Source organism: Gracilinanus agilis, chromosome 4, assembly GCF_016433145.1.
Source record: "Gracilinanus agilis isolate LMUSP501 chromosome 4, AgileGrace, whole genome shotgun sequence".
Classification (NCBI taxonomy): Eukaryota; Metazoa; Chordata; class Mammalia; order Didelphimorphia; family Didelphidae; genus Gracilinanus; species Gracilinanus agilis.
The window spans coordinates 491,449,492-491,470,259 of record NC_058133.1 but is presented as its reverse complement, the minus strand read 5'-3'; the positions used below and the strand labels follow the sequence as shown (position 1 = coordinate 491,470,259).

The window sequence follows — 20,768 nt, the reverse complement described above, 5'->3', positions numbered from 1 at the left end:
CTCCTGGACTGCAGTCGGCCTGTCCGCCCGGCCTCAGATCCCCCACCCCGACTTTATTTCTGAACCGTCATCTGAGAGAGATCCCCTCCCCCGACCTTGGACCCCCTCCCCGGCTTTACCTCTGAATTCCTATTTGGAGATCCCCGCACCCCCGGCCTGCAGCTGGCCTGTCTCTCTGGCCTTGGGATCCCCTCCCCGGCCTTATCTTAAAACCTCCATCCTGAGACTCTCCGGGCTGTAGCTGGGCCTGGTTCCCCTCCCACCTTGGGCTCCTTCCCCGGCCTTTCCTCTGAACCCACATTCTGAGACCCTTCTACGCTAAACTTGTCCAGCCTTTTCGTGAGACCCCTATAAGAGCCCCTGTAGACTTCAGCCTTACCTGCCTAACTCCCGACCTTGGATCCTTACTCTCTAGTCTTTCTCTGAGACAACAGACTTAATCGTCCCCTATCTGCCCGCCTCCCCATCTCAGGCCCTTCTCTCTCTGGGCCTCCTCCTGCCTCCCCTATTTCTCCTTCTCTCCTGCCAAGCTTCCACCGCCTTCCCCCTCCCCCCCAGTTCTCTCCCACCTTCACCTGCTGCCTCAGGACCTTCCCTTAGACTTTCCCAAGGCTGCCCCCCCCAGTGGGTCTAATGGGTCTCCCTCTGTTCCCTAGACCCCCCCTTCCTGTGTCTCCCCTTCCCCCTAGATCTTCCCCTCCTCCCAGGTCTGTTCTGTCTCCCCCTTTTCCCAATCTTCTCTGCCTCCCCCAGACCCTCTCCTCTCAGATACAGCCTTTGGGAGTCTCACTGCCCTCCCACCTTTGGTCTCTAGAGTGAGGAGGGGGTCAGGCTGGACCCCAGAATGGGAGCCTGCAAGGTTGAATGGGGCCTGCCAGCCTCTCCTGCCCCACCCCCTTCCTGAAGGTCACCTTCACCTCCCGCTGGTCTGGACCCCTCCTCCACCATAGGCTCAGGGGAGGTAGAGTTACCCCACCCCACCCCACACCTTCCTTCCCTTGCTGTCCCATCAGGGGTTCCCCTGCCCCCCCAAACTCTGCACGTGGTTCTCCCCACCATCCCCCTGCTGTTAAAGGGACACAGTCTAGATCCTGCCCCCTCCCCTTTCTCTCTGTTCCTGGCCTTCCAATAGGGGCCAAGGGCTGCTGATACTACTGGGGTGGGAGTGGGCAACTGTATCCCATCATTTTTTGTGCATTTTGGCAGTTGTCATGCACAGTAGGGATGTGTGGCCCAGGGATTGTGGGAATGGTTATGTGGGTCTCTTCCCTGCCCCCTCTCCTGCCTGCCAGGACCTCTTGGGCCTTTGCTGTGCGGCCTCCTAGAGAAGGGACCTGGGGTCTCCCTCCTCTTGTGTTGGAGGTGATAGATAGGGGGATCCATGGAGGCCCCAGGCTAGTCCCTTGCCCTGCTGCCATGCGTCCTTAGCGGTAGACAGGCCCGTACTTGCAGATAGGCCCCAAGTGTTCACTTGTGGAAATGCCGGTGGCTCCACCGGGGCCCTCCAAGCTGAGCTACACCATGCAGAGATCTGTCTCCTTGTCCCAAACTGCCAAGGGTTCTCTGCTCCCCTTCTCTGACATTTAGGGTCCTTGTTCCCTTAGGTCTTGAGGGATACATTTGTTGGATCCCCACTCCTTTTGGGATTAAGAGTGATGGGTGTATGTTTAAGAAGTGTGGAAGACTGGACCTGTGTTCCTGGGGCTCTGCTCTGCAGAAAGGGGGAGCTTTTGATTTTATTCCTAACTTAGGAGTAAAATCCTCTACCAAGGTTCTGCCAGTCTCTTGGCTTTCAGTGGATGGTAGGAAGCTAGCCAGGACTCCTTCCTTTGCAGTTAGTATTTTCTAGCTTCCCCCCTTCTGAGCTTGCTGTGAGACTCAGATGTGACCTTCATGTCTGTGGGCCTGGACAGCTTTGAAAGGACAAGTTAAATTTCTGCAGATGATTTTTCTAGCTGTCTGGATTCAGGAGACTGTGGGTGGGGGGGAGCCCCAGGGGCTTCTTAGCTCAGCACAAGTGCTATAGTATGTGGGGCCAGGCTGGGAGGAGTCTCTGGGGTTCATGCTCTTTTTCCCTTCCCTAAGGTTTTATCTGTAGCCTGGCCCTGGGGAATAGGGAGGGATGGGGGTAGCAGAGAAGGCGTTTGCGTCCTAACTTGATCATTAACTCATCTTATTGCGAAAAATGGGTCAGCTCCAGAGTTGCTGTTGTGAAGGCAAAGTTCACTGGTGTCAATCCCCCCCTCCCTTTCCCTCCCCACTTTCTTCTCCTCCCATCTCACAAGCCATCCCAGTGGGGCAGGCATCAGCCAAGCAGGGAGTGCCTGGGGTGGGGCCAGCTTTCTCCCTTTCTCTTGGGTCCCTTCAGTCCCTCTACCTGCCCCCTTACTCTTTGTGCCACCAGTCTTTGAGGGCCTAGGCCTGATAATTCCTTTCTAGCTTTGGCATGCTGTGGAGTGAGCATCCCAAGTCCCCAGGCTTGGGTTGGGGTTCAGCAAGTCTGTGGAGGGCTTCTCACTATACTCTGGGGGTATGTTGGAGAAGGGAGTATGCCTTCTGCCCCTCTCCAAGTCCCCTTCTTTCCTTGAGGAGTGAGTGAACTCTGCCCTGGTATGTTGCTGCCTGCCCACAGGTGTTGCAGCTCTATTGGCACTTTCTCTCTTATTGCTCTAAATGAACCCTTTTACTCAGGGTCCTGGACAGGGTGGATATGGAGAGTGGTGGAGGACAAGACTGTCATGGCCTGTGGTGAGCAGCCCTAGCAGCATCTCCCTCTGACAGGTGGGGGTGGAGATGTGGAATTCTCCAGGCTAGAAGGCCTTAGCTAGTCTCCAGGCTTCTCTGGACTGGGACTGAATGGTGGGGTCTACTTAGCCAAGATTCCTGTTTGGGAGAGAATAGGGGCGGTGGCAGCCATTCCCCATTGGGGGGCAGGGTAGAGGTTTGGGCAAACATTTAGAATGTTTAAACCTATAGCAGTCTTAGAGCAGTCAGGGGAGTGGAGGTAGAGAGAGAATCCTAGAAGATTCTGGCATAGACTGTGAGTACTAGAGATTTTGAGGGGCCACCATTAAGGCCCCCTTCCAGCTCAAAATCTATGCTCCTGTGATGCCTGTTTTACAGATGAGGAAATTGAGAGGTTCAGCCCAAGGACACAGTCAGTGGAGACCCAGGACTGGGACCAGAGGGGTGGGACAACTTTGGGGTCTCTGACTTTCTTCATCTAGTGTTCTTTGACAGAGAAGTGTAGTGTATTTTATAGTGTATTTGGAGTCTAAATGGAAGATAGGAACTGCAGTTTGGGGCTGTACTTAGGAGTGGTGCAGGCAGCGGTTGAAGAACCTCTGGAGACTGATGCCCTAAAATAGGGCATCCTGCCTGTTGCTTTGACCTGCAGAAACCAAGACCCTCTAAAAGCCCTCCCTTTTGGGGAAGCCCACTCTGGCTTGGAACTTTGAGAGGCTCAGCTAGTCCCACCCCCTCATTTAGAAAGGAGGAAACTGAGCAGCAGCAAAGGGGGTCTTTATGGCCCCTTTGGGTTAATATTTGAGAGTCTCCTCTGTCTAGGGAAAAGAATAACTCTTGGGTGTTAAGAGATCAGGCAGGTTTTTCAAGTTCTTTCTAATGTGTTCTGTGTGCTTTTCTAAGTGTCTGCCCTTAGGGTGATCACCTTGGGGAAAGCTAGCTTTTTGTCAGGCTATGGGGTTTGTTGGCAGGGTGGAGACTGGAGGGGGAGATCATGAAACAACTGACTTAAACTCTAAAGGAAATCAAAGAAGCAACCCACAAGATGGTCAGGGGCAATCACCCTCCATCCCAGGCTGTTACCCTGACTCCAACAAAGATTCCAACTGGCCTTCTGGCTTTGAAGCAGTCAGGTAGTGCCATCATCCTCATCAGCTCAGTCTCTTATTCAGGGGGCCTGCCAACAGCTCCCCTCATCAGGTAGGCAGGATCTGCCCACTTCCCACCCCCCTTACTCTTGAGAATGGGGTGTGGGAGGACAGGCCTGGTAGCTGTTCAGTCTCCCCTTCATGGATTCCCTGAGGCAGGGGTGTATCTCCTCACTGGGCAGGATTACCTGCTGCTGCATTTAAGGGGAAAGTGTTGAGGCCTGGCTGGGGCTTGGGAGGGACCTGGGCCCAGATCCAGACTCTTGTAAGAGAAGCTAAGCCAGGTGTGCAATGGGAGGGGAGTGGTAAGGAGTAGGATGGAGCACACCCAGCTACTTTGTTCGCGCGCGTGCGCCTGTGTGTGTGTGTGTGTGTGTGTGTGTGTGTGTTTTCTGGGTTTCCTGGTCAACTCCATTTCTATGTCAGGTTTCTACAACCCTGGGTTAGGAGCCCTTGTGAGTCTGGACCCTTTTCTGGGAAGCTGGCCTTTATCTCATGGATAGAGAACAATCAGACAATGGGCAAATGATAAGAAGTTACTAAGGAAATTTCATTTCACTCCCCTCTGTTGATTGTTGGGACATGAGATCTAGAGGAGAGAGGATCAGGCCATTTAGGGATAGGCAGAGGTCATTTCTATTAGCTAGAATTCCCCCTATTCTTCTTGGTTATTTCTTTGTGCCCCCAGGACCCCCACCTTCTCCCCAAAGAGGCCTTCAGAGAAACCTAAATGAATACTTCCTATGCCAAGATGCTGGGCATGCTGATGATCACAGGCCAACCACCTTCAAGGGTAAAGGCAGGAGACAACATTCCTCTTCTTTGATGGGGGCATTTGCAGTTTTATCAGAACCTCAGAGCAGTCTCCAGGCCATCTAGGCAAACATCATAGAATTGGAGAAAGAGTTTGGTTTGAGGAACTCTCCTGCTAACAAACTTGCACGACCTTGGGCAAGTGACTGAATTTGCCTAGGCCCCTTTTGGAAAATGAAGGATGAAGGCTAAATGACCTCAAACTCCCAGCGATTTCAAAACAAAGCCAAAAAAAAAAAAAAAAAAAAGGCCCCAAATAGCCTGCCTTCTTTCTGTCTCTTTCTTAGGAGAAGGAAGTGGGGCACAGGGAGAAGAGGGAGGTGTGTCCTGCAACCCCCCAGTGAGAAAAGGATTCTGAGGTTGAGGAAGAATAAGGGCTTGTTGGGGTTTCAGAACTGAGCTCACCTTACCATGGCAAGGGGAGGGGATTTACCTTTGGGTAATGGGATTAGGTTCTGGATGCTCACATTCTCACTTCCTCAGGTTTCCTGCTTGGGTCTGGGCCACCAACATCATTTCTACCCCTGAGAATTCACATAGTAGAAGTCAGGGGGTGGAGACCCAGGCTTCTGGTTAAGAACCTTTATGGGGAAAAGGCCCCAGGGGCTCATCTTAGGGTGCTATTGGGGCTCCTACTTTCTGCCTTTTAGGAAACAGGGAGTCATGGTTAAGTGAGAGGAGGGAAGGCCTTGAATAAAGAAGACATTGGGTAGGAGGGGAAGAATGAATGTCAATCAAAACCCCTCTATCCCCATACTTCACACCATCTCCTCCAAGCTGGCTCTAGTTGGGGGTCAATTCACTTCAGTCTTCCCCCACTGGATAGCTTAGCCGGAAGCCTTGCTTGGCTAAAATATTCTTTCACATTGATCTTAAGGTATCCCTTGTTAGGGGGCAGCTGACAGACAGCAGGTGCTGGGAGGGACCTTAGAGACCATTTTATGAGTGAGGAGACAGGTCTGGAGGGGTGAGATTTTCAGGGCTCTGGGATCCAAGAGCTTAAGCTGAGCCTCTGGGCAGCCCAGGCACTCCGAGGAAGCTGGAGGAAACACTCCAAATTTGTAGACTTCAGCTTCCTTCCTGGACTGATTTCTGCATCTGGGTGTGTGCCAAGCCCATTTGTGCCCTGGGGTGGGGGCCGTGAAGAGCAGAGATGTATGTCCCTTCCACATAGGGCCCCCCCAGCTCTGATGGCTGTTTAGCATGGATGCCTGAGTCCCTGGTAACAGAGAAGTCTTTGGCCCTTTTACTGCCTCTTGGTTGGCCTGATAGCCCCACTCACACTGGGGTTGGGGGGATGCCTTCCTTTAGCCCTTCTAACATTCCTTCTTTTGGGGCTTTTATGCTTTCCCTGTTGCCAGCTAGGCTTCTCCCAGGAAAATTGCAGGCAGGAAAGAATTGGCTTCATTCCCCTCATGTCTCTGAGGCTAGTATTTCTTAGGGGGTGGGAGGGGGCAAGCTAGCTCCTTATTGGGGGCAGAGAGGCTGGGTCACGAGATCGGTAGTTAGGGAGAATTCACATTCCCCTTTCCGCTCCCATGCTGCCCTCTTCTCTCCAGAACGTGACTTGTAAGGAAGGGGCACCAGGGCTGGGTCACCTGTAAGTGAGGTTCCAGACAGACCCCTCTGGGCAGACCTAAGAAGAGTGGTGGGTGTCTGGGAAAGGTCATCTCCCCCTGACTCCACCCCCTCACCCCCAGAGAAGTTTCCAAGAGGATCTGGCAGCAACTTTCTGGAGGAAGGACGTTTTGGTGAGGCCGTCCCCAATGTCCTGGGCTGGGGTCTGTGCCAGCTGCTGTTGGCGGCTGGCAGAAGCCGTTCTCTCTGCTCCTGCCAGGGATGAGGAGAGGGCCCCCCTCCTGCCCAAGGCTTCTACCATGGAGCACCCCTTGCCAGTGCAGAGCAGGCCAGATGCTCCCTGTGCCAAAGACCCTTACCCAGATATTATCCCCATTGATAGAGCCAGTAGTGAGGGGCCGAGAGATGGAAGCCTTCAGGTTTTAAGAGTGGGTTCAGCCACCCGTCCTGCTGCTGTCCTTCTGGCTGACCTTGAGCTAGACACCAAGAGGGGGGAGTTAGCCTGCCCTCAGGCCAGTGGAGCAGAGCAGGGCCTTGTGAAACTTGAAGCTAGCAGTTCTGGCTTCAAATCGGGCAGCTGGACAGGGTCAGCTGGTGGACTGGGTCTGGCCATTGAAGCCCCATTCACATATAGCAACCATGAGGCCCAGGACTGGGGCCCCACCTATGAACTAGAGGCCCAGATTTCTCCTTGGCAAGGCAGACGGGGGGCTCCAGAACCAGATTTGGCAAACGCTAGGAGTCCCTGTACTCCTCAAGAAGAGCATCCCAACCCCAAAGGGCCAGGGCCTTATGGGGATGAGAACTCTGCACCACCAGAACAGAAGAGGAAGGAGATACAACAGCAGCCGCTGCCGCCACTGCCACTGCCTGGAAAAGGTGGGCTTGGAGGAGGTGGGGCCAGGGCCAGGAGGGAGCCCCTTGCTCTTGGGTGGCCAGGGGATGGACCGGAGACAGTTGAGGTCTCTGACTGTTCTCTAGGGGCCTTAGTGGCCATGTCTGTTGAAGGGCAACACCCCACGCCAGCCTCTGATATATGTGGCTGGAACACGTGCTCTTGGTAGGTGAGGATCAGATTTCTGTCTTTGGCTGGCCTGCCTGGGAAATGTGACCCTGGGCCCCAGGGAAGGGGGGGGGGGGCCTTCACCTTCAGGTCCTGCGAGCACGGCTTAGATCCCAAACTCTCCGGGCCAGGGACTACCCCCACACCGCTCAGACGGTTGTCCTTCCACTGTTTTTGGGCCACAGATGTCTTTACGGTGTGCATGGAATGGAGTTCTCTCCCCTTCCCCCCCCCCCCCCCCCACCAGTGTGCACTGTTTGGAAGAGTGTGTGTGTGTGTGCTTGCGAGCCAATGTATAGAGGTAGGCTTAATTGCATATGTGTGAAAGTGTGCTGGTATGTGCATACAAGTGTGTATATTTGTGTGTTTGTAAAAGTGTCTATTGTGTGCCATGTGAGTGTGCACATATATACTGTTCATGTGCGAGTTTGAGAGAGTATCTATGTGTCATCCCCCACATTTGTGTTTTAGTGTTGAAGGAGTGTAATGCTACAGGTTTGGGGGGTAAAAATCACGATTGATGGGGGGTAGGTGGAAAATCATCTCAAGAGAGCTGAGATTTGAACCCAGGTCCTTGGACTCCCCAGTGCAGCCCTCCTTCCCCTTGTTCCTGTGAGGAGGCCTTATGCATTTTTGTGTTTTACCATTTTGAGATGTCCTTTCACATCATCTAAATTCTGAAATCTGGAGGGCCTGCTCAGGACCAGAGAGAAGGGGCTTGCCTTAGTCCCAGTTTGTGGCAGAGCTAATGTGCCCAGCACCTGAGTTGAGGGCATGAGGACTTAAAAGATGCTTTTGCCCTGCCCCTGCCACACTATGCCCCACTAGGCTCCTCTCTTCTGTTCTGCCACTCTCCTGGGTGGAAAGGAGTCATGCCCTACCCCTGGGTTATCCCTTCTCCTGGTTTGGCCTTTCATGTTCAGACCGCTGTCTATAGCCAGAATAGCCCTGTCTGTCTGCTGAGCCACCTTTCAGGAAAGGGCTGCTGGGGATGTTCCTTCTGGACTTTGGCTTTATGCATCTGGGCTGGGCCATGCAGCACGCCCTACTTCTCTGTCTTCAGAGAACAGCCCCAGAAGGGGATTCCCCTGGTGCAAACCTGCTTAGTGTCTCAGATGCTACTAAACTTCACCCTCTTCATTCCTGTACAAGATACCTGGAGAGGGAGGGGGTCACCTTATCATCCCTGCCCCAACTCTAAGCAAGGAAGGAGGCAGCTTTTGGACTCTTCTTGTCTCTGTCCCCCTGTGCATGTCTCTACACCTCTCCCTCTGCTCCTGCCTCCCCTGGGACTCTCTTGTGCCTCCTGCCTTCTGCCATTTTCATATGGCTAACTCACTCTTGTGGTGCCTTTGGCTTTGTTAGCCTCAGTTTCTGCTCCTTGTCCTCATCCTTGGCAGGGGATGACTGGGAGCAGGCAGCCTCCCAATGCCATGGCCTTTGTCAGTCCAGATCAGATTTTAAGGAGTGAGAGTGGCTCAACCCCCCACCCCACCCCACCCTATATGATGGGCTCAGAGAAGAGAGGGAGTGAGCATCCTTGTCCCCCTTGAGCACTTACTTCACTGTTGGTCATAGGAAGAAGCAAGAAGAGATTTAGACAGAGTCCATTGGACGGGCCAGAGAAAGAGAGTGTTGTGGCCGGGTCTCAGCACTGTGCACATCTGCTGGAGCTGGCCAGCAACCTTCCAATCTAACCCTGCGGGGGGGGCCCATTCAAGAGGCCCAGATTGAGATCCTTCCTGTCACTCGTTGTCTCTTTACTTCTAGGTCTCAGTTTCCTCTGTGAAATGGGGAGGCGAGCCAGATAACCAAGGGTTCCTTCCAGGCCTTTGTGATTCAGGTGCATCAACATTAGAAATGACAGATGGCTTTGAGACCCTGGGATCGTACCTTACCCTGTAGGTCCAGGCTTAGGAGCAGAGAGAGGCTTGAGCCCTGACAAGCCTGCATAGTTGACAGCCGGGGTAGGGGGCAGATTGCCAAGCTGTGCATGTGGCTGTTGTCTCAAGGAGCCCAGGGGTACAACAGGAACAGAGGGATGCTGAGTACTAAACATGAACAGATGGACCGGTTTAGGGTGCCCCCATTGTCCCCAGCAGTTTGCTCAGGTTGGGCATATCTCTCCTGATGCTGTCAACATGAATGCCAGACAGGAGGAGTGCCTGGTTGGCCCTGCCTAAGGGAGACTCTGAGCTAGGAGAAGTCAAGGCTTGGGGGTCGGGACAGGGAGGTGGCACCACCACATCCAGAGTGTGGACTCTGTCATTTGAGTTCCTTCCTTGCCTTGAAGCAAAATCAGCATGGCAATTCAGATGGGCTAAAGTGAGAGTCCTTGGTGAATTTCTTTTAAACAAGTCTACGTTCTCTGAAAGCAGTGAAAGGCTGTGAAAGATTGTAGGATTTTGAGCTGGTAGGTAGGTGCCTTAGAGGTGACCAATGCCCTCTAATTTTCCTTGTTGACTCCATTTAGAATGTCTATTCCTCGGTGCCATAAACTTTAGGCTCATCTGACAAAATGAGATTTTAAACAATTTTTTGGAACTCTATTGAACTCAATGTAGGATCTTTGTGGGGCCTTTATCACCATATGTGTCATGGACTTGAGGCAACCACATTGTGTTTACAGACACACACATTAGCCACCCTCCCCCCCTTCTAAGGAATATCCTATTGGGGCCCTTGGAAGTGAGAGGTGTGGGGGAAATAGCATCAGCGTATGGGAACAGTAAGGGCTAGGCCTAGGGTCCTAGAGGACATCCTTGACAGAATTGGGGAGCTCTAGGTCTTTGCTGATCCAGAGGCTAGTCCAGGGCCTGCTCCCCCCCTGATCTGTTCCTCTCTCCCCATCCTAGAGCTCCCAGCAGTCATGCTGCTGAATGGGGATTGTCTGGACAAGAAGAGCGAGGAACCTAAGGAGAATGGACATGAGGAGGCTGAGCCCAGTGATGAGGCCAGCGGGCAGGAGGTCATCGTCATCCAGGACACCGGCTTCACAGTCAAGATCTTGGTCCCCGGGATCGAGCCTTTCTCCTTGCAGGTGAGAAGGAGCTTGTGTAGAGGGGTGCTGGAGGAAAGAGAGAAGGCAGCAAGACAGGCTATCTGGAATAATGGATGGAAGATTGGATTTGGGAGTCTAGTAGTCCCTGTGTGATGTGGGCAAGATGGGGCCCTTTCTTGGGTTTCAGTTCCCTCATCTCTTAAATGAAGGGGCTGGACTTGATGGCATTTTTTCCATCCCTATATCTAGGATCCCTTGGTTTTACCTCAGTTTCCATTAGGCTTCTGACCTTTATGGTCTGTGGTGGTGGGAAAACTCTGACCATAGACCCTCAGTTTCCTCCTTTATATATCAGTCCTTGTATAATCTACATATTAAATATTTGGGGGAAGAAAGATTTTTTCCTATTTTATCTTTATTCATTTTTTTGTTTTTATCTTCACCCCCCACCCTGCCTCCCTACCCACTCCCATCTCCCAGCCTCATTCCCTACCCAGGGATTCTGAGGGGCAGAAATAAGGAGCAAGAACATTCTAGACATGGGGTAAAGTCTGTGCAGAACCATTAAAATGATATCAAAGGTGTCTTGTTTAATCTTTTACTTTTTGGGTCAGTTTGTAGTATTCATACTTTTTTTAAAACCCTTACCTTCCATCTGCAGAAGAGTGGTAAGGGTAGGTAGTGGGGGGTCAAGTGACTTGCCCAGGGTCACACAGCTGGGAAGTGTCTGAGGCCGAATTTGAACCTAGAACCTCCTGTCTCTAGGCCTGACTCTCAATCCACTGAGCTACCCAGCTGCCCTATCAAAGGTATCTTACAAAGATTTTTTAAAAAGAAGAAAAGTTAAGCAAAACCAACTTTTAAATCAACCATGTCCCAACAAGTGTGTATATCATTCCATTCCTATAACCTCCGTATTGGCAAAGTGCAGGGGGGGGGGGGTCCCAGATAACAGTTTAAGGCAAATGGAAAGTAAATTCAGGAAGTTCCCATGCCATGGATGATACCAAAAGTCTGAGATGAGCTGAAGGGTTGGGGATTAGGAGGGGACGCACTAGCTACATCCACCTTCCAGATGGCTGGTTGAGGCAGTTTCCAGCTGTAGTTATAGAATAGAATTTGAAGAAAGCATTTTAAAATTTTTAACTCTGTATAAATGAGCTGTCAGGTGAGTATGGGGCCTTGAGTATCACATCCCTGGGCAGGAGACCTGGACGGCCAATCCTGGCCCTCTTTGTCTTGGCATTTTTTAGACTCCCATATGCTCAGAACACTCAGGATTTTTGGAAGCCACCTAATGCAGCCTATTCACCATAAAGAAGGAAACCAAGGTCCAAAGGGATAAAATAAAATAATGTGGCCCATTTGAGATTTAGACCCAGTTGTCTCTGCCCCAGTGCTGGTGTTCTTTCTACAATCCCTACACCTGGGCAGAAATGAGATGGCAGCAGTGGAGGAGGGAAGAGGCGGCTTTGGTTCCCTCACAAAGGCCACAGGTTCTCCCTTAGAGGTGGTAGAGGGATCTTTGGGACCCAGAAAGAGCCTCAGACATACCTGGTTCTAGTCTTAGCTCCTCCTCTAGTTGTGGGACCTTGAACAGGTAACACCTCTGGGGCTCAGTCCCTCCTGGTAAAGGGAGGAGGTTGAACTAGAAGGTCTCCAAAGTGCCCTTGTTCTAGTTCTAAACAGTTTGTTTGGGGATGTAGGGGGCAGGGCAGATGTGACCTGTCCCCATCTCCCCATGCCCTACCAACTCGGTCATCTTCTCTCTCTATCCCTTTGCTCATGACCAAGGCCCCATTCTGAGCTGCCAGCACTGCTACTGCTATGGGAGCACCTTGGGTCCAGGCCTGTCCCTTGGGAGTGACCTAGCCTGCCTGTCCCTGCAGAGCTGCCTGCACTCTGGGCTCTGCTCCAGGAAATCTCTTCTTTCCTGGCAGCAGAAAGAGGGAGCTGCCTGCCCTGTGGACCCAACCTAAGTCAATAGGGAGGTGGGATGGGATGGGATGGGATGGGAGACAGGGACACAGATGATAATGATTTCTCTTCCTTCCCTCCCTCTGTCTGTCTGCTTCCCATTCTTGGGGTGTAGGCATTTGGGCTCCTGGGAGGAGGAGAGATAGGCAGGAACCCTCATGTTTCATCTCAGCCAAATCTCCTTTGGGACCAGCTTAATCTCCCCCCCTGTGGGTTTGTCCTTGATGTCTTTCTTTCTCTGGCCTCACCTGCCCCATAGATTCTTGTGAATCTCCTCTTTTATTTGCCCTAAGTTCCTTTATTATGTGACTAGTTTGTTTCATGTGTTGATTTTCCCTTCCCCCAATCCATTCTGGAAAAGCTGAGCAGTACAGAGAAGGGATGGAGCCTTAGGAGGGACAGTCATGGTAGGGGAAAGATACCCCTCCCCCCCCCACTTCCTGCCATTAATTGACAGTGTAACCTTAGGCAAGTTCACTCATTGTTCCAAGCCTCAGTTTCCTTATCTGTAAAATGTACATCTGTTCATAGAGTTGTGTTGTAGGGGTCATGAGATCATGAATTTAAATGAAGTCCTTTGTAAACATTTTTCCCTAAGAATGTTTTAATTTTTTCTTAATTACATGTAAAAACAATTTAAAACATTTAAAAATAATTTTTGAGTTCCAAATTCCTTCCTTCCCCTCCCTTTCCTTGAGAAAGCAAGCACTTTGATCTAGATTATACAGGTATAGTGATCTAAAACATTTCCATATTAGCCATGTTGCAAAAGAGAACACAGACACCTTTATTCTCAAGACAGAAACAAAAAACAAAGAAAAATTAAGAAAGTAAAAATAGTATGCTTCAGCTTATATTCAGACTCCGTCAGTTCTTTCTCTGAAAGAGAATACCCTTTTTCATCATGAATCTTTTTGTATTATCTTGAATCATTGTATTGCTCAGAATAGCTAAGTCATTCACCATTTATCATTGTACAGTATTGCTTTTACCATGCACATTGTTCTTCTAGTTCTGCTCACTTCACTTTGTATCAGTTCATATAAGTCTTCTCAGGTTTTCCTGAAACCATCCTGCTCATCATTTCTTATAGCACAATAGTATTCCATCACCATCATATACCACAACTCTGTTTAGCCATTCCCCAATTGATGGACATCCCTTCAATGTCCAATTCTTCGCCACCCCAAAAAGAGCAGCTATAAATATTTTTTATAAATATAAGTTCTTTTCCTTTTCTTTGATCTTTTTGGGATATAGACCTAGTAAGTGGTATTGCTAGTCAAAGGGTATACACAGTTTTATACCCCTTTGGGCTTAGTTCCAAATTCCCCCCCAGAATGGTTGCATCAGTTCACCAAAAGTGCATTAGTGTTCCAGTTTTCCCACATCTCCTCCAGCATTTGTCATTTTCCTTTTCTGTCATATTGGCCAATCTCATAGGTCTGAAGTGCTATGTCAGTTGTTTTAATTTGCATTTCTCTAATCAATTAGTTATTTAGAGCTTTTCATGTGACTATAGATAGCTTTAATTTCTTCTAATGAAAACTATTCATCCTTCAAACACTTATCAATTGGGGAATGACTCATATTCTTACAAATTCAACTCATTTCTCTCTATATTTGAGAAATGAGGCCTTTGTCAGAGAAACTGGTTGTAAAAAATTTTCCCTCAGTTTTCCTACTTTCCTTCTAATCTTGTCTGCATTGGCCTTGTGCAAAACCTTTTAAATTTGATGTAATCAAGATTTCTGTAAATAATATTTTAGAAAAATAATCGACTAGTATCTGTCTGACATGTACCATACATATGTGTAATAATGCCTATTAAATTGAATTGTTGAATTTGGGAACAGAATAGATGCCCAGTAATTATTTTCATATTGTCACTTCCCCTCTGAACCTTTGAAAAAGTAGAGATTATAGAAGCCAGACCCAAGAACCCAGATTGTAGAGTTGCTCTCCCCTCTTACCCTCCCCTGCCCCCAGAGAAGGGCTTAGGCTGGGAACCAGGGAGTTTTTTTTTTTTGCTTCCCCAACTTTCCTGCCTGAACTAAGGATGGTTCTTGATCCTGAATTTGGAAATTGGGACAGAAGGCTTCTGTTGGCCCTGAGGATGGCTCTCCTCACCATGGAGGAGCTGGGAAGATTCTCATGCTCAAGTCAGGGCCTCTCTCGCATAGGTTTCTCCCCAAGAGATGGTCCAGGAGATTCACCAGGTGCTGATGGATCGGGAGGACACCTGCCACCGCACTTGTTTCTCTTTGCAACTGGATGGCAATGTGCTTGACAACTTCTCAGAGCTCCGTACCATCGAGGGGCTGGAGGAGGGCTCTGTGCTCCGGGTGGTAGAAGGTCAGTGACTCTTCTCTCCTGAGAAGAGAAAAAAATAGATGGATAATTAATTTAAAGATGAGGGGTGCGGGAGAGTCTGGGGACATCCCCAAAAGATTGGAGTTAACTGAAACCAACAAGGTAAAATATAATGTTAAATTCTCCTCATAGGTTCAAAAAAATAATATGTATGTTACCAGCTTGGGATGTCATGGCTAGAAGACAGTACATGGGAAAGGCTTGGGATGCTGTATGAGTCAAAGACTAACTCTGGCAGCCAAAAGAGTTTCACTGGACCTTTAATGGCTTCTAAGGTTCTTTTCTAAGACTCTGATTCTAGGGGGTTGCTAGGGGACCCAGGTCTGATTCTGGAGTGGAGATAACTCTTCTGCTGTATTTCCCCCCCCTAAGAAGAGTGAATTGTTCTTTTCCATCTCTTTGCCAGGGTCTAAGATAAGGATTTAGAGATGGAAATTAGGGAAAGTAAGATTTTCTTCAAGTCTTCCACCTCCCACCTCCCACCTCCCTGGAATTAATCCTTTGCATCTGTCTCTGGGTCTAGTATTTTCTCTCCTACCTCTTTCTTCTGCTACCATTCTTAAAAATAATTTTTCCTATTTGAGTGTTGGGGGTCAGAACGTGACCAGGCTTTCCCATGTTTCATCAGAGTGCTAGGTGCAATAGCTGGCTTCTGGCTCTTAGTTCTGTAGGGTCAGGCTTGCTAGTTAGCTGGTAGCAGCATGATCTTGGAGCAGGAACCTCAGGTGAGCTCCTCAGGCCTAGCTATCACCACCTCTCAAATGGGTATGATACTCCCTGCCCAGCTTTGCCTTTCATCCTCTACAATCTCATCTCCCTTGTCTGTGGCCATATTTGGCCTCCTGTTTTGGAACCTGGGTGACTGTTACACTGCAGTGGAGAATCAGGAGACATTGAATTGATTTTTATGCTTGTTGACTCCAAAGCTCACTGATCTCACCAGCAAGACTAAACCTTTTTCTTGTCAAGCATCAGGTTGCACTCCCAACTCCTATGTATACTGGAAATGGTTTAGCTTCCTGCTTCCCTGGAAAGGTAGAGACTATTGGGAGAGTCCCTTTACTTCTCATCATCCACCCTTTTAGACTCTTTATGTCCTGTGAATTTTAGGTGTTTCTGTTCCCTGCTAGGACTATCCTCCTACCTTTGGGCTTGGATCCATTCCTCCCTATCTCTATTTGTAATTTTCCAAAGTCTCTACCCATTCTTTGACATCTTCAACTTTGATTTCTCCACCTACTCCTTCCCGTCTTGTTATCTGCTATATTACAAGCCCATGTATTCCCCATCCTATAAAAAGACTTCTCAATCCTTTGACCCCATCTGGCTGTCTTCCTTCTCTTTCCTCCCCTTCATGGCCATAATTCTTGCAAAATTAAATCTCTGATCTATCTCCTTCCAACCTCATTTTGTGTTTGTCCTTTTTGTATGCTGTGCTTTGTAAGCAAACTGGACTCCTGGCTGTTTCCAGTGTCCAGCATGCTATCCAGTTAGCTCAATAAGCTCTCAGGAACCACCTGCTATGTGCTAGCCCTGGGACAGGTATAGCCAGAAAAAAAAAAGAAAGAAAAACTAGCCTTGCCCTTAAGAACTTTCCTTCTTTCCACATTCCTGGAATTCACTCCCTTTTCATCTCTGTCTCCAGGAATTTTCAGGTTTTTCCCCAGGTTCTACCTTCCACATAGTGCCTATCATACTCCCCATTCCCCACCCCCTCTCCACCCCCCAACTTACATTCTCTTCTTCCTCCAGTTACCTTGAATTGGCTTCTCTGTGTGCATGTTATGTTGTAGCTTCCTAGTACAATGTAAGCTTCTTGCCCAGTTTTTGCAGACCCAGCTCTAAGCCCAGTGCCTTGCCCTTGGGAAACATTTGTGGTGGATCAGAATCTTTGGTCTCTACCATCTAGTTTCTGCCCAACAGTTCAACAAGATCCTGTTTTCAGGGGCCACTTGAGATCACCTTCTTGAACCCTTAGATTTTTCTCTTTGACTTTTTTGTGGTGTTTGTCATAGTCTGACAATCCCCTCTCCTTGGTATTTGTACTCATCAGGGTCTCCTGCCATCTTTTTTCTCCTTTTCTGAGAGAGAGTGAGCTTAGAATAATGACTAGGCCCTTTGGCTTGGATGTCATAGGACCCAACTCCAAATGCTGGCTCTGCCACTTCTACCCATGAGCCCTCAGGCAAGTCATTGAATCATTCTAAGCTTCTATTTTATCTGTCAGATGAGGGAATTGAACTTGAGTCACTTGCCCTCCCTAGGGCTCAGTTTTCCGATCTGTAAAATGAGAGGGTTGGATTTGCTCTCCTCTGAGGTATCTTCCAACCCTAGAGTTTGGAGACCCATGAGTATCAATCCTGAAAAATGTGTTCTCCCAGGTGTCTTATTCCTTCCTTTGCCTTTCATTATCACCTTTCTGCAGGCCCCTGTGGCCTACCTATACCAAACAAGAGACTGTCTCCTGCCTTCCTATCACCTTGATGCTTGGGACATCCACACATCTCTACCAGTGGTTCTCAGGGTTGGGGTGGTAGGTTATTACAGATAAAAACCTTTATAAATAATTTTATTTAACATACATTTTACTTACCCAGGGTACTCAGCATGGTAAGCTTAGCATTCCCAAAATGAATAAAACCTGCCTGTTCAGTGGACTTACTGCCCAGACCATGGACTCAGAGCTTCTCCGGCTCTCCATAGCATTGCCACCTCCAGTATCCAGCATGCTTTGTCTGTGCCCTGTGGCTCTCTAGAGGAAACATCCAGTTCTAAATGTCCCACACTCAGCTTGCTGTTCTTCTAACATCTTCAGGTCCCCAACCCCCCATTCCAAGCCCTAGTAGCTCCCCCTGCCCAACCTCTCCAGACCACTAGCATTGTCTTTTCCTGCTTCTATCACCAGACTATCCAGAGAGCCCCATTCCTCAGAGGTCTGTCTTTTCAGATGGTGGGGTTTTTGGGTGGCAGGATGCTGGGCTTGGATTAGGAGGACAGGGGACTCAAATGTTGGCTCACCTGCTTACCCATCTGTATGATCTTGATTGGCTATGTCACCACCCCCTTTCCAGGCCTCAGTTTCTTCATTTGTAAAATGAGAGATTTGGACTAGCTGACTTCAGAAGCCCCACTAGCTCCAGCCCCCAGCTAGCTGCATGCTGAAGGGTCTTTGTGGCCAGATCCAAGCTGGGCGCTCATTGTTCTATGCTTTCTGTTTCAAGCCCTTTCCAGACTTCTTTCTGCCTGTGGGGTCAAAATCCACCTCAGGCCGGCAGTCAAGGCCTCTTCCCAGGCTGACCAGATCTTCCTTGACTATTCTTCAGGCCCATGGGTACACTTTGGCTTTTCTTCTTTGCTGGGTTGTCCCTTGAGTACCAAGGATGTCCTGTCTTCCCCCACCCCCAGTCAGTAAGGACCTTTCCTTGGTCTTTGGATAGCACTTTGTTTCTGCTCTGAACTCAGTTATCATACCTACCATGCAGTAAGCCAGAGGAGTAGGAAATGGGCCGAGTGCTGCTAGCTAGGGGAGATGCCCAGTGTCACTCTGGGTTTCACACCAGGGCCTGGGCTGTCTTTATTGGCTCTTCTCCAGAGTCTGGCTGCCCTTTGTACACAGTGCTTTGGTCAAATTGAACTGAGGCTTATGAGAAGTCATAGTCAAGCAGGCTCCGGGGCAGGAAGGACAGGGGGATAAGGTTGGGTCCTCAGGAGCCTTGCCAGCCCCTGAGGCCTGTGCTCATCAGCATCCCTCTCCAGCTGAATTCATCATCTGTGATGGAGTTGGACCCTTCTAGGCAGCTCTGATTCTGTGACTTTGGGCGTCCCTGCGACGTGCCCTTGTTTTTTACCCAGAGCCGTATACTGTACGGGAAGCCCGAATCCACGTGCGCCACATCCGAGACCTGCTGAAGAGCCTGGATCCCTCTGATGCCTTCAATGGGGTGGACTGCAACTCCCTCTCCTTCCTGAGCGTTTTCACAGATGGTGACCTAGGAGGTACCCTCATGTTCTCCTGGGTTCCCTACTCCCATCCCCTTCTGAGTTCTTCACCCCCATCCCCTCCTGGGGTCCTCACTCTCCATTTCCTCTTAGGTCCTTTACCCTCATCTTGTTCTGGGACACCCACTTGGGTCTGGGGAATCTGGTGGGGTGAGGGGAAGTAAGGGGAGACCTTGGACAGATGTGGGCATGATATAGATGTATTCACCCTACAAGGAATGGCAGGGAATGTCCTGCCCTTACCACTAAACTTCCCTTGTCCTTTCCTAAGTCTTCTGATGATGGGACTTTATCCTCTCCTGGGTTTAGATGTGTGCCTTGCCCTTTATCCTGACCTAGGGGCTTGGGGTTGGGGGGGGGGCTTTACTAACTCAGTCAGGTTTTTTGCCTCTTTAGATAGTGGGAAGCGGAAGAAGAAAGGCATTGAAATGGAGCCCATAGACTGCACGCCACCTGAGCACATCCTTCCTGGGAGCAAGGATCGGCCCCTGTGTGCGCTGCAGCCCCAGAATCGAGATTGGAAGGTGAGTCGTCCCAGGGACCTGTCTGACCCCCTAGGCCTCACCAAGGGAGCTGAAGGGGCAGAACTCAGGCAGCGAGTGGCCCATTCTGCTCATTCACAGCCCAGATTCTTTTTTTCTATTTTTACCTATACCTTCTTTTTTAGAATCAATACTATGTATTGGTTCCAAGGCAGAAGAGTGGTAAGGGCTAGGCAATGGGGGTTAAGTGCCACATGGCTGGGAAGTGTCTGAGGTCAGATTTGAACCCAGGAACTCCCATCTCAGCTCTAGGCCTGACTCTGTCCACTGACTCCCCTAGAGGCCCCCATAGCTCAGTATTTTTCCTTTGAAAAATTTTATTTAATTAATTAAGAATATTTTTCCATGGTTACATGATTCATGTTATTTCCCTCCCCTCCTCCTACCTCCCTCCCGTAGCCAACATGCAATTCCATTGGGTTTTATGTGTGTCATTGATCAAGACCTGTTTCCATATTATTAATATTTGCACTAGAGTGATCGCTTAGAGTCTACATCCCAAATCATATCCCCATCAGCCCATGTGATCAAGCAGTCGATTTTCTTCTGTGTTTCTGCTCCCACAGTTCTTTCTCTGGATGTGGATAACGTTCTTTCTCATAAGTTCCTCAGCCTTGCTCTGGATCATTGCATTGCTGCTAGTAGAGAAATTGAATGAAATGATCTTCTTCTCTACTAGCAGCACAGCTTCATTTCTTGAAGACTAGGGTTGAGCAGGTTTGACTGATTGCCCTTGGTCCCCACAGCCTCTGCAGTGTCTGAAGGTGCTCACCATGAGTGGCTGGAACCCCCCACCTGGGAACCGGAAAATGCACGGGGATCTCATGTACCTGTTTGTGATCACGGCCGAGGACCGACATGTTAGCATCACGGCCTCCACTCGAGGCTTTTACCTGAACCAGTGAGTGTCCCCTCGATTAGAGCCTTTCCCATGTGGCCTGGCTCAGTCCTTCCTCACTTTGCTGGTCCATCGGTGCCTCCTCCTGTCTTCTCTCCCCTTCTTTTTCCCTCCACATGCTGGACTCGGGCCAGGGTCAGCAGAGTTCTGGGCTCTGATGATGGTGTTGGCTAGACTGTGACTGTGGCTATCACCCTGACAGGTCCACAGCATACAACTTCAACCCCAAGCCTGCCAGCCCCCGATTCCTGAGCCATTCCTTGGTGGAGCTGCTCAACCAGATCAGTCCAACCTTCAAAAAACACTTTTCTCTGCTGCAGAAGAAAAGGTAGCACCCCTTGCCTGCTGAGCTCTTCCTTTCCATCCTCTCCTTGTATTTCATCCCGTGGCCCAGCAGAGCTCAGGTCCTAGCTGGACAGGACCTTAGAGAAGATCTAGATCGGCCTCTGCCTTTGCCTTGGCCATAGCCTCTTCTTCTCTTCTTAGAGTAGAAGGTAGGGATCAGAGCCCAGACCTCCTCCCAGCACAGGGTATAACTGGAGAAAGTGGGGAGCCCCATGCCTTGCTATGCTGATGAGGCTGGCCCAGAACTCAGTGTCCTGAGCAGAGCTGTGAAGGGTTGCTCCCAGGC

General features: G+C 49.7%; 1 protein-coding gene across 3 annotated transcripts in view; it reads left to right on the top strand.

Moving 5' to 3' along the window:
- CLUH (clustered mitochondria homolog) overlaps positions 1–20,768 on the top strand; it is a 42,266-nt gene that overhangs the window by 9,216 nt on the left and 12,282 nt on the right. The window contains exons 2-8 of one of the 3 annotated variants that reach the window (XM_044672987.1): positions 6,334–6,354; positions 10,203–10,387; positions 14,509–14,680; positions 18,551–18,694; positions 19,094–19,221; positions 19,986–20,140; positions 20,340–20,465. In XM_044672987.1, the coding sequence (XP_044528922.1) occupies positions 6,334–6,354; positions 10,203–10,387; positions 14,509–14,680; positions 18,551–18,694; positions 19,094–19,221; positions 19,986–20,140; positions 20,340–20,465 (931 nt within the window). Of the gene's footprint in view, positions 1–4,000; positions 4,024–6,333; positions 6,355–6,813; positions 7,164–10,202; positions 10,388–14,508; positions 14,681–18,550; positions 18,695–19,093; positions 19,222–19,985; positions 20,141–20,339; positions 20,466–20,768 lie in introns of those variants that run through there. The other 2 variants (XM_044672986.1, XM_044672985.1) reach the window with 2 other exon arrangements.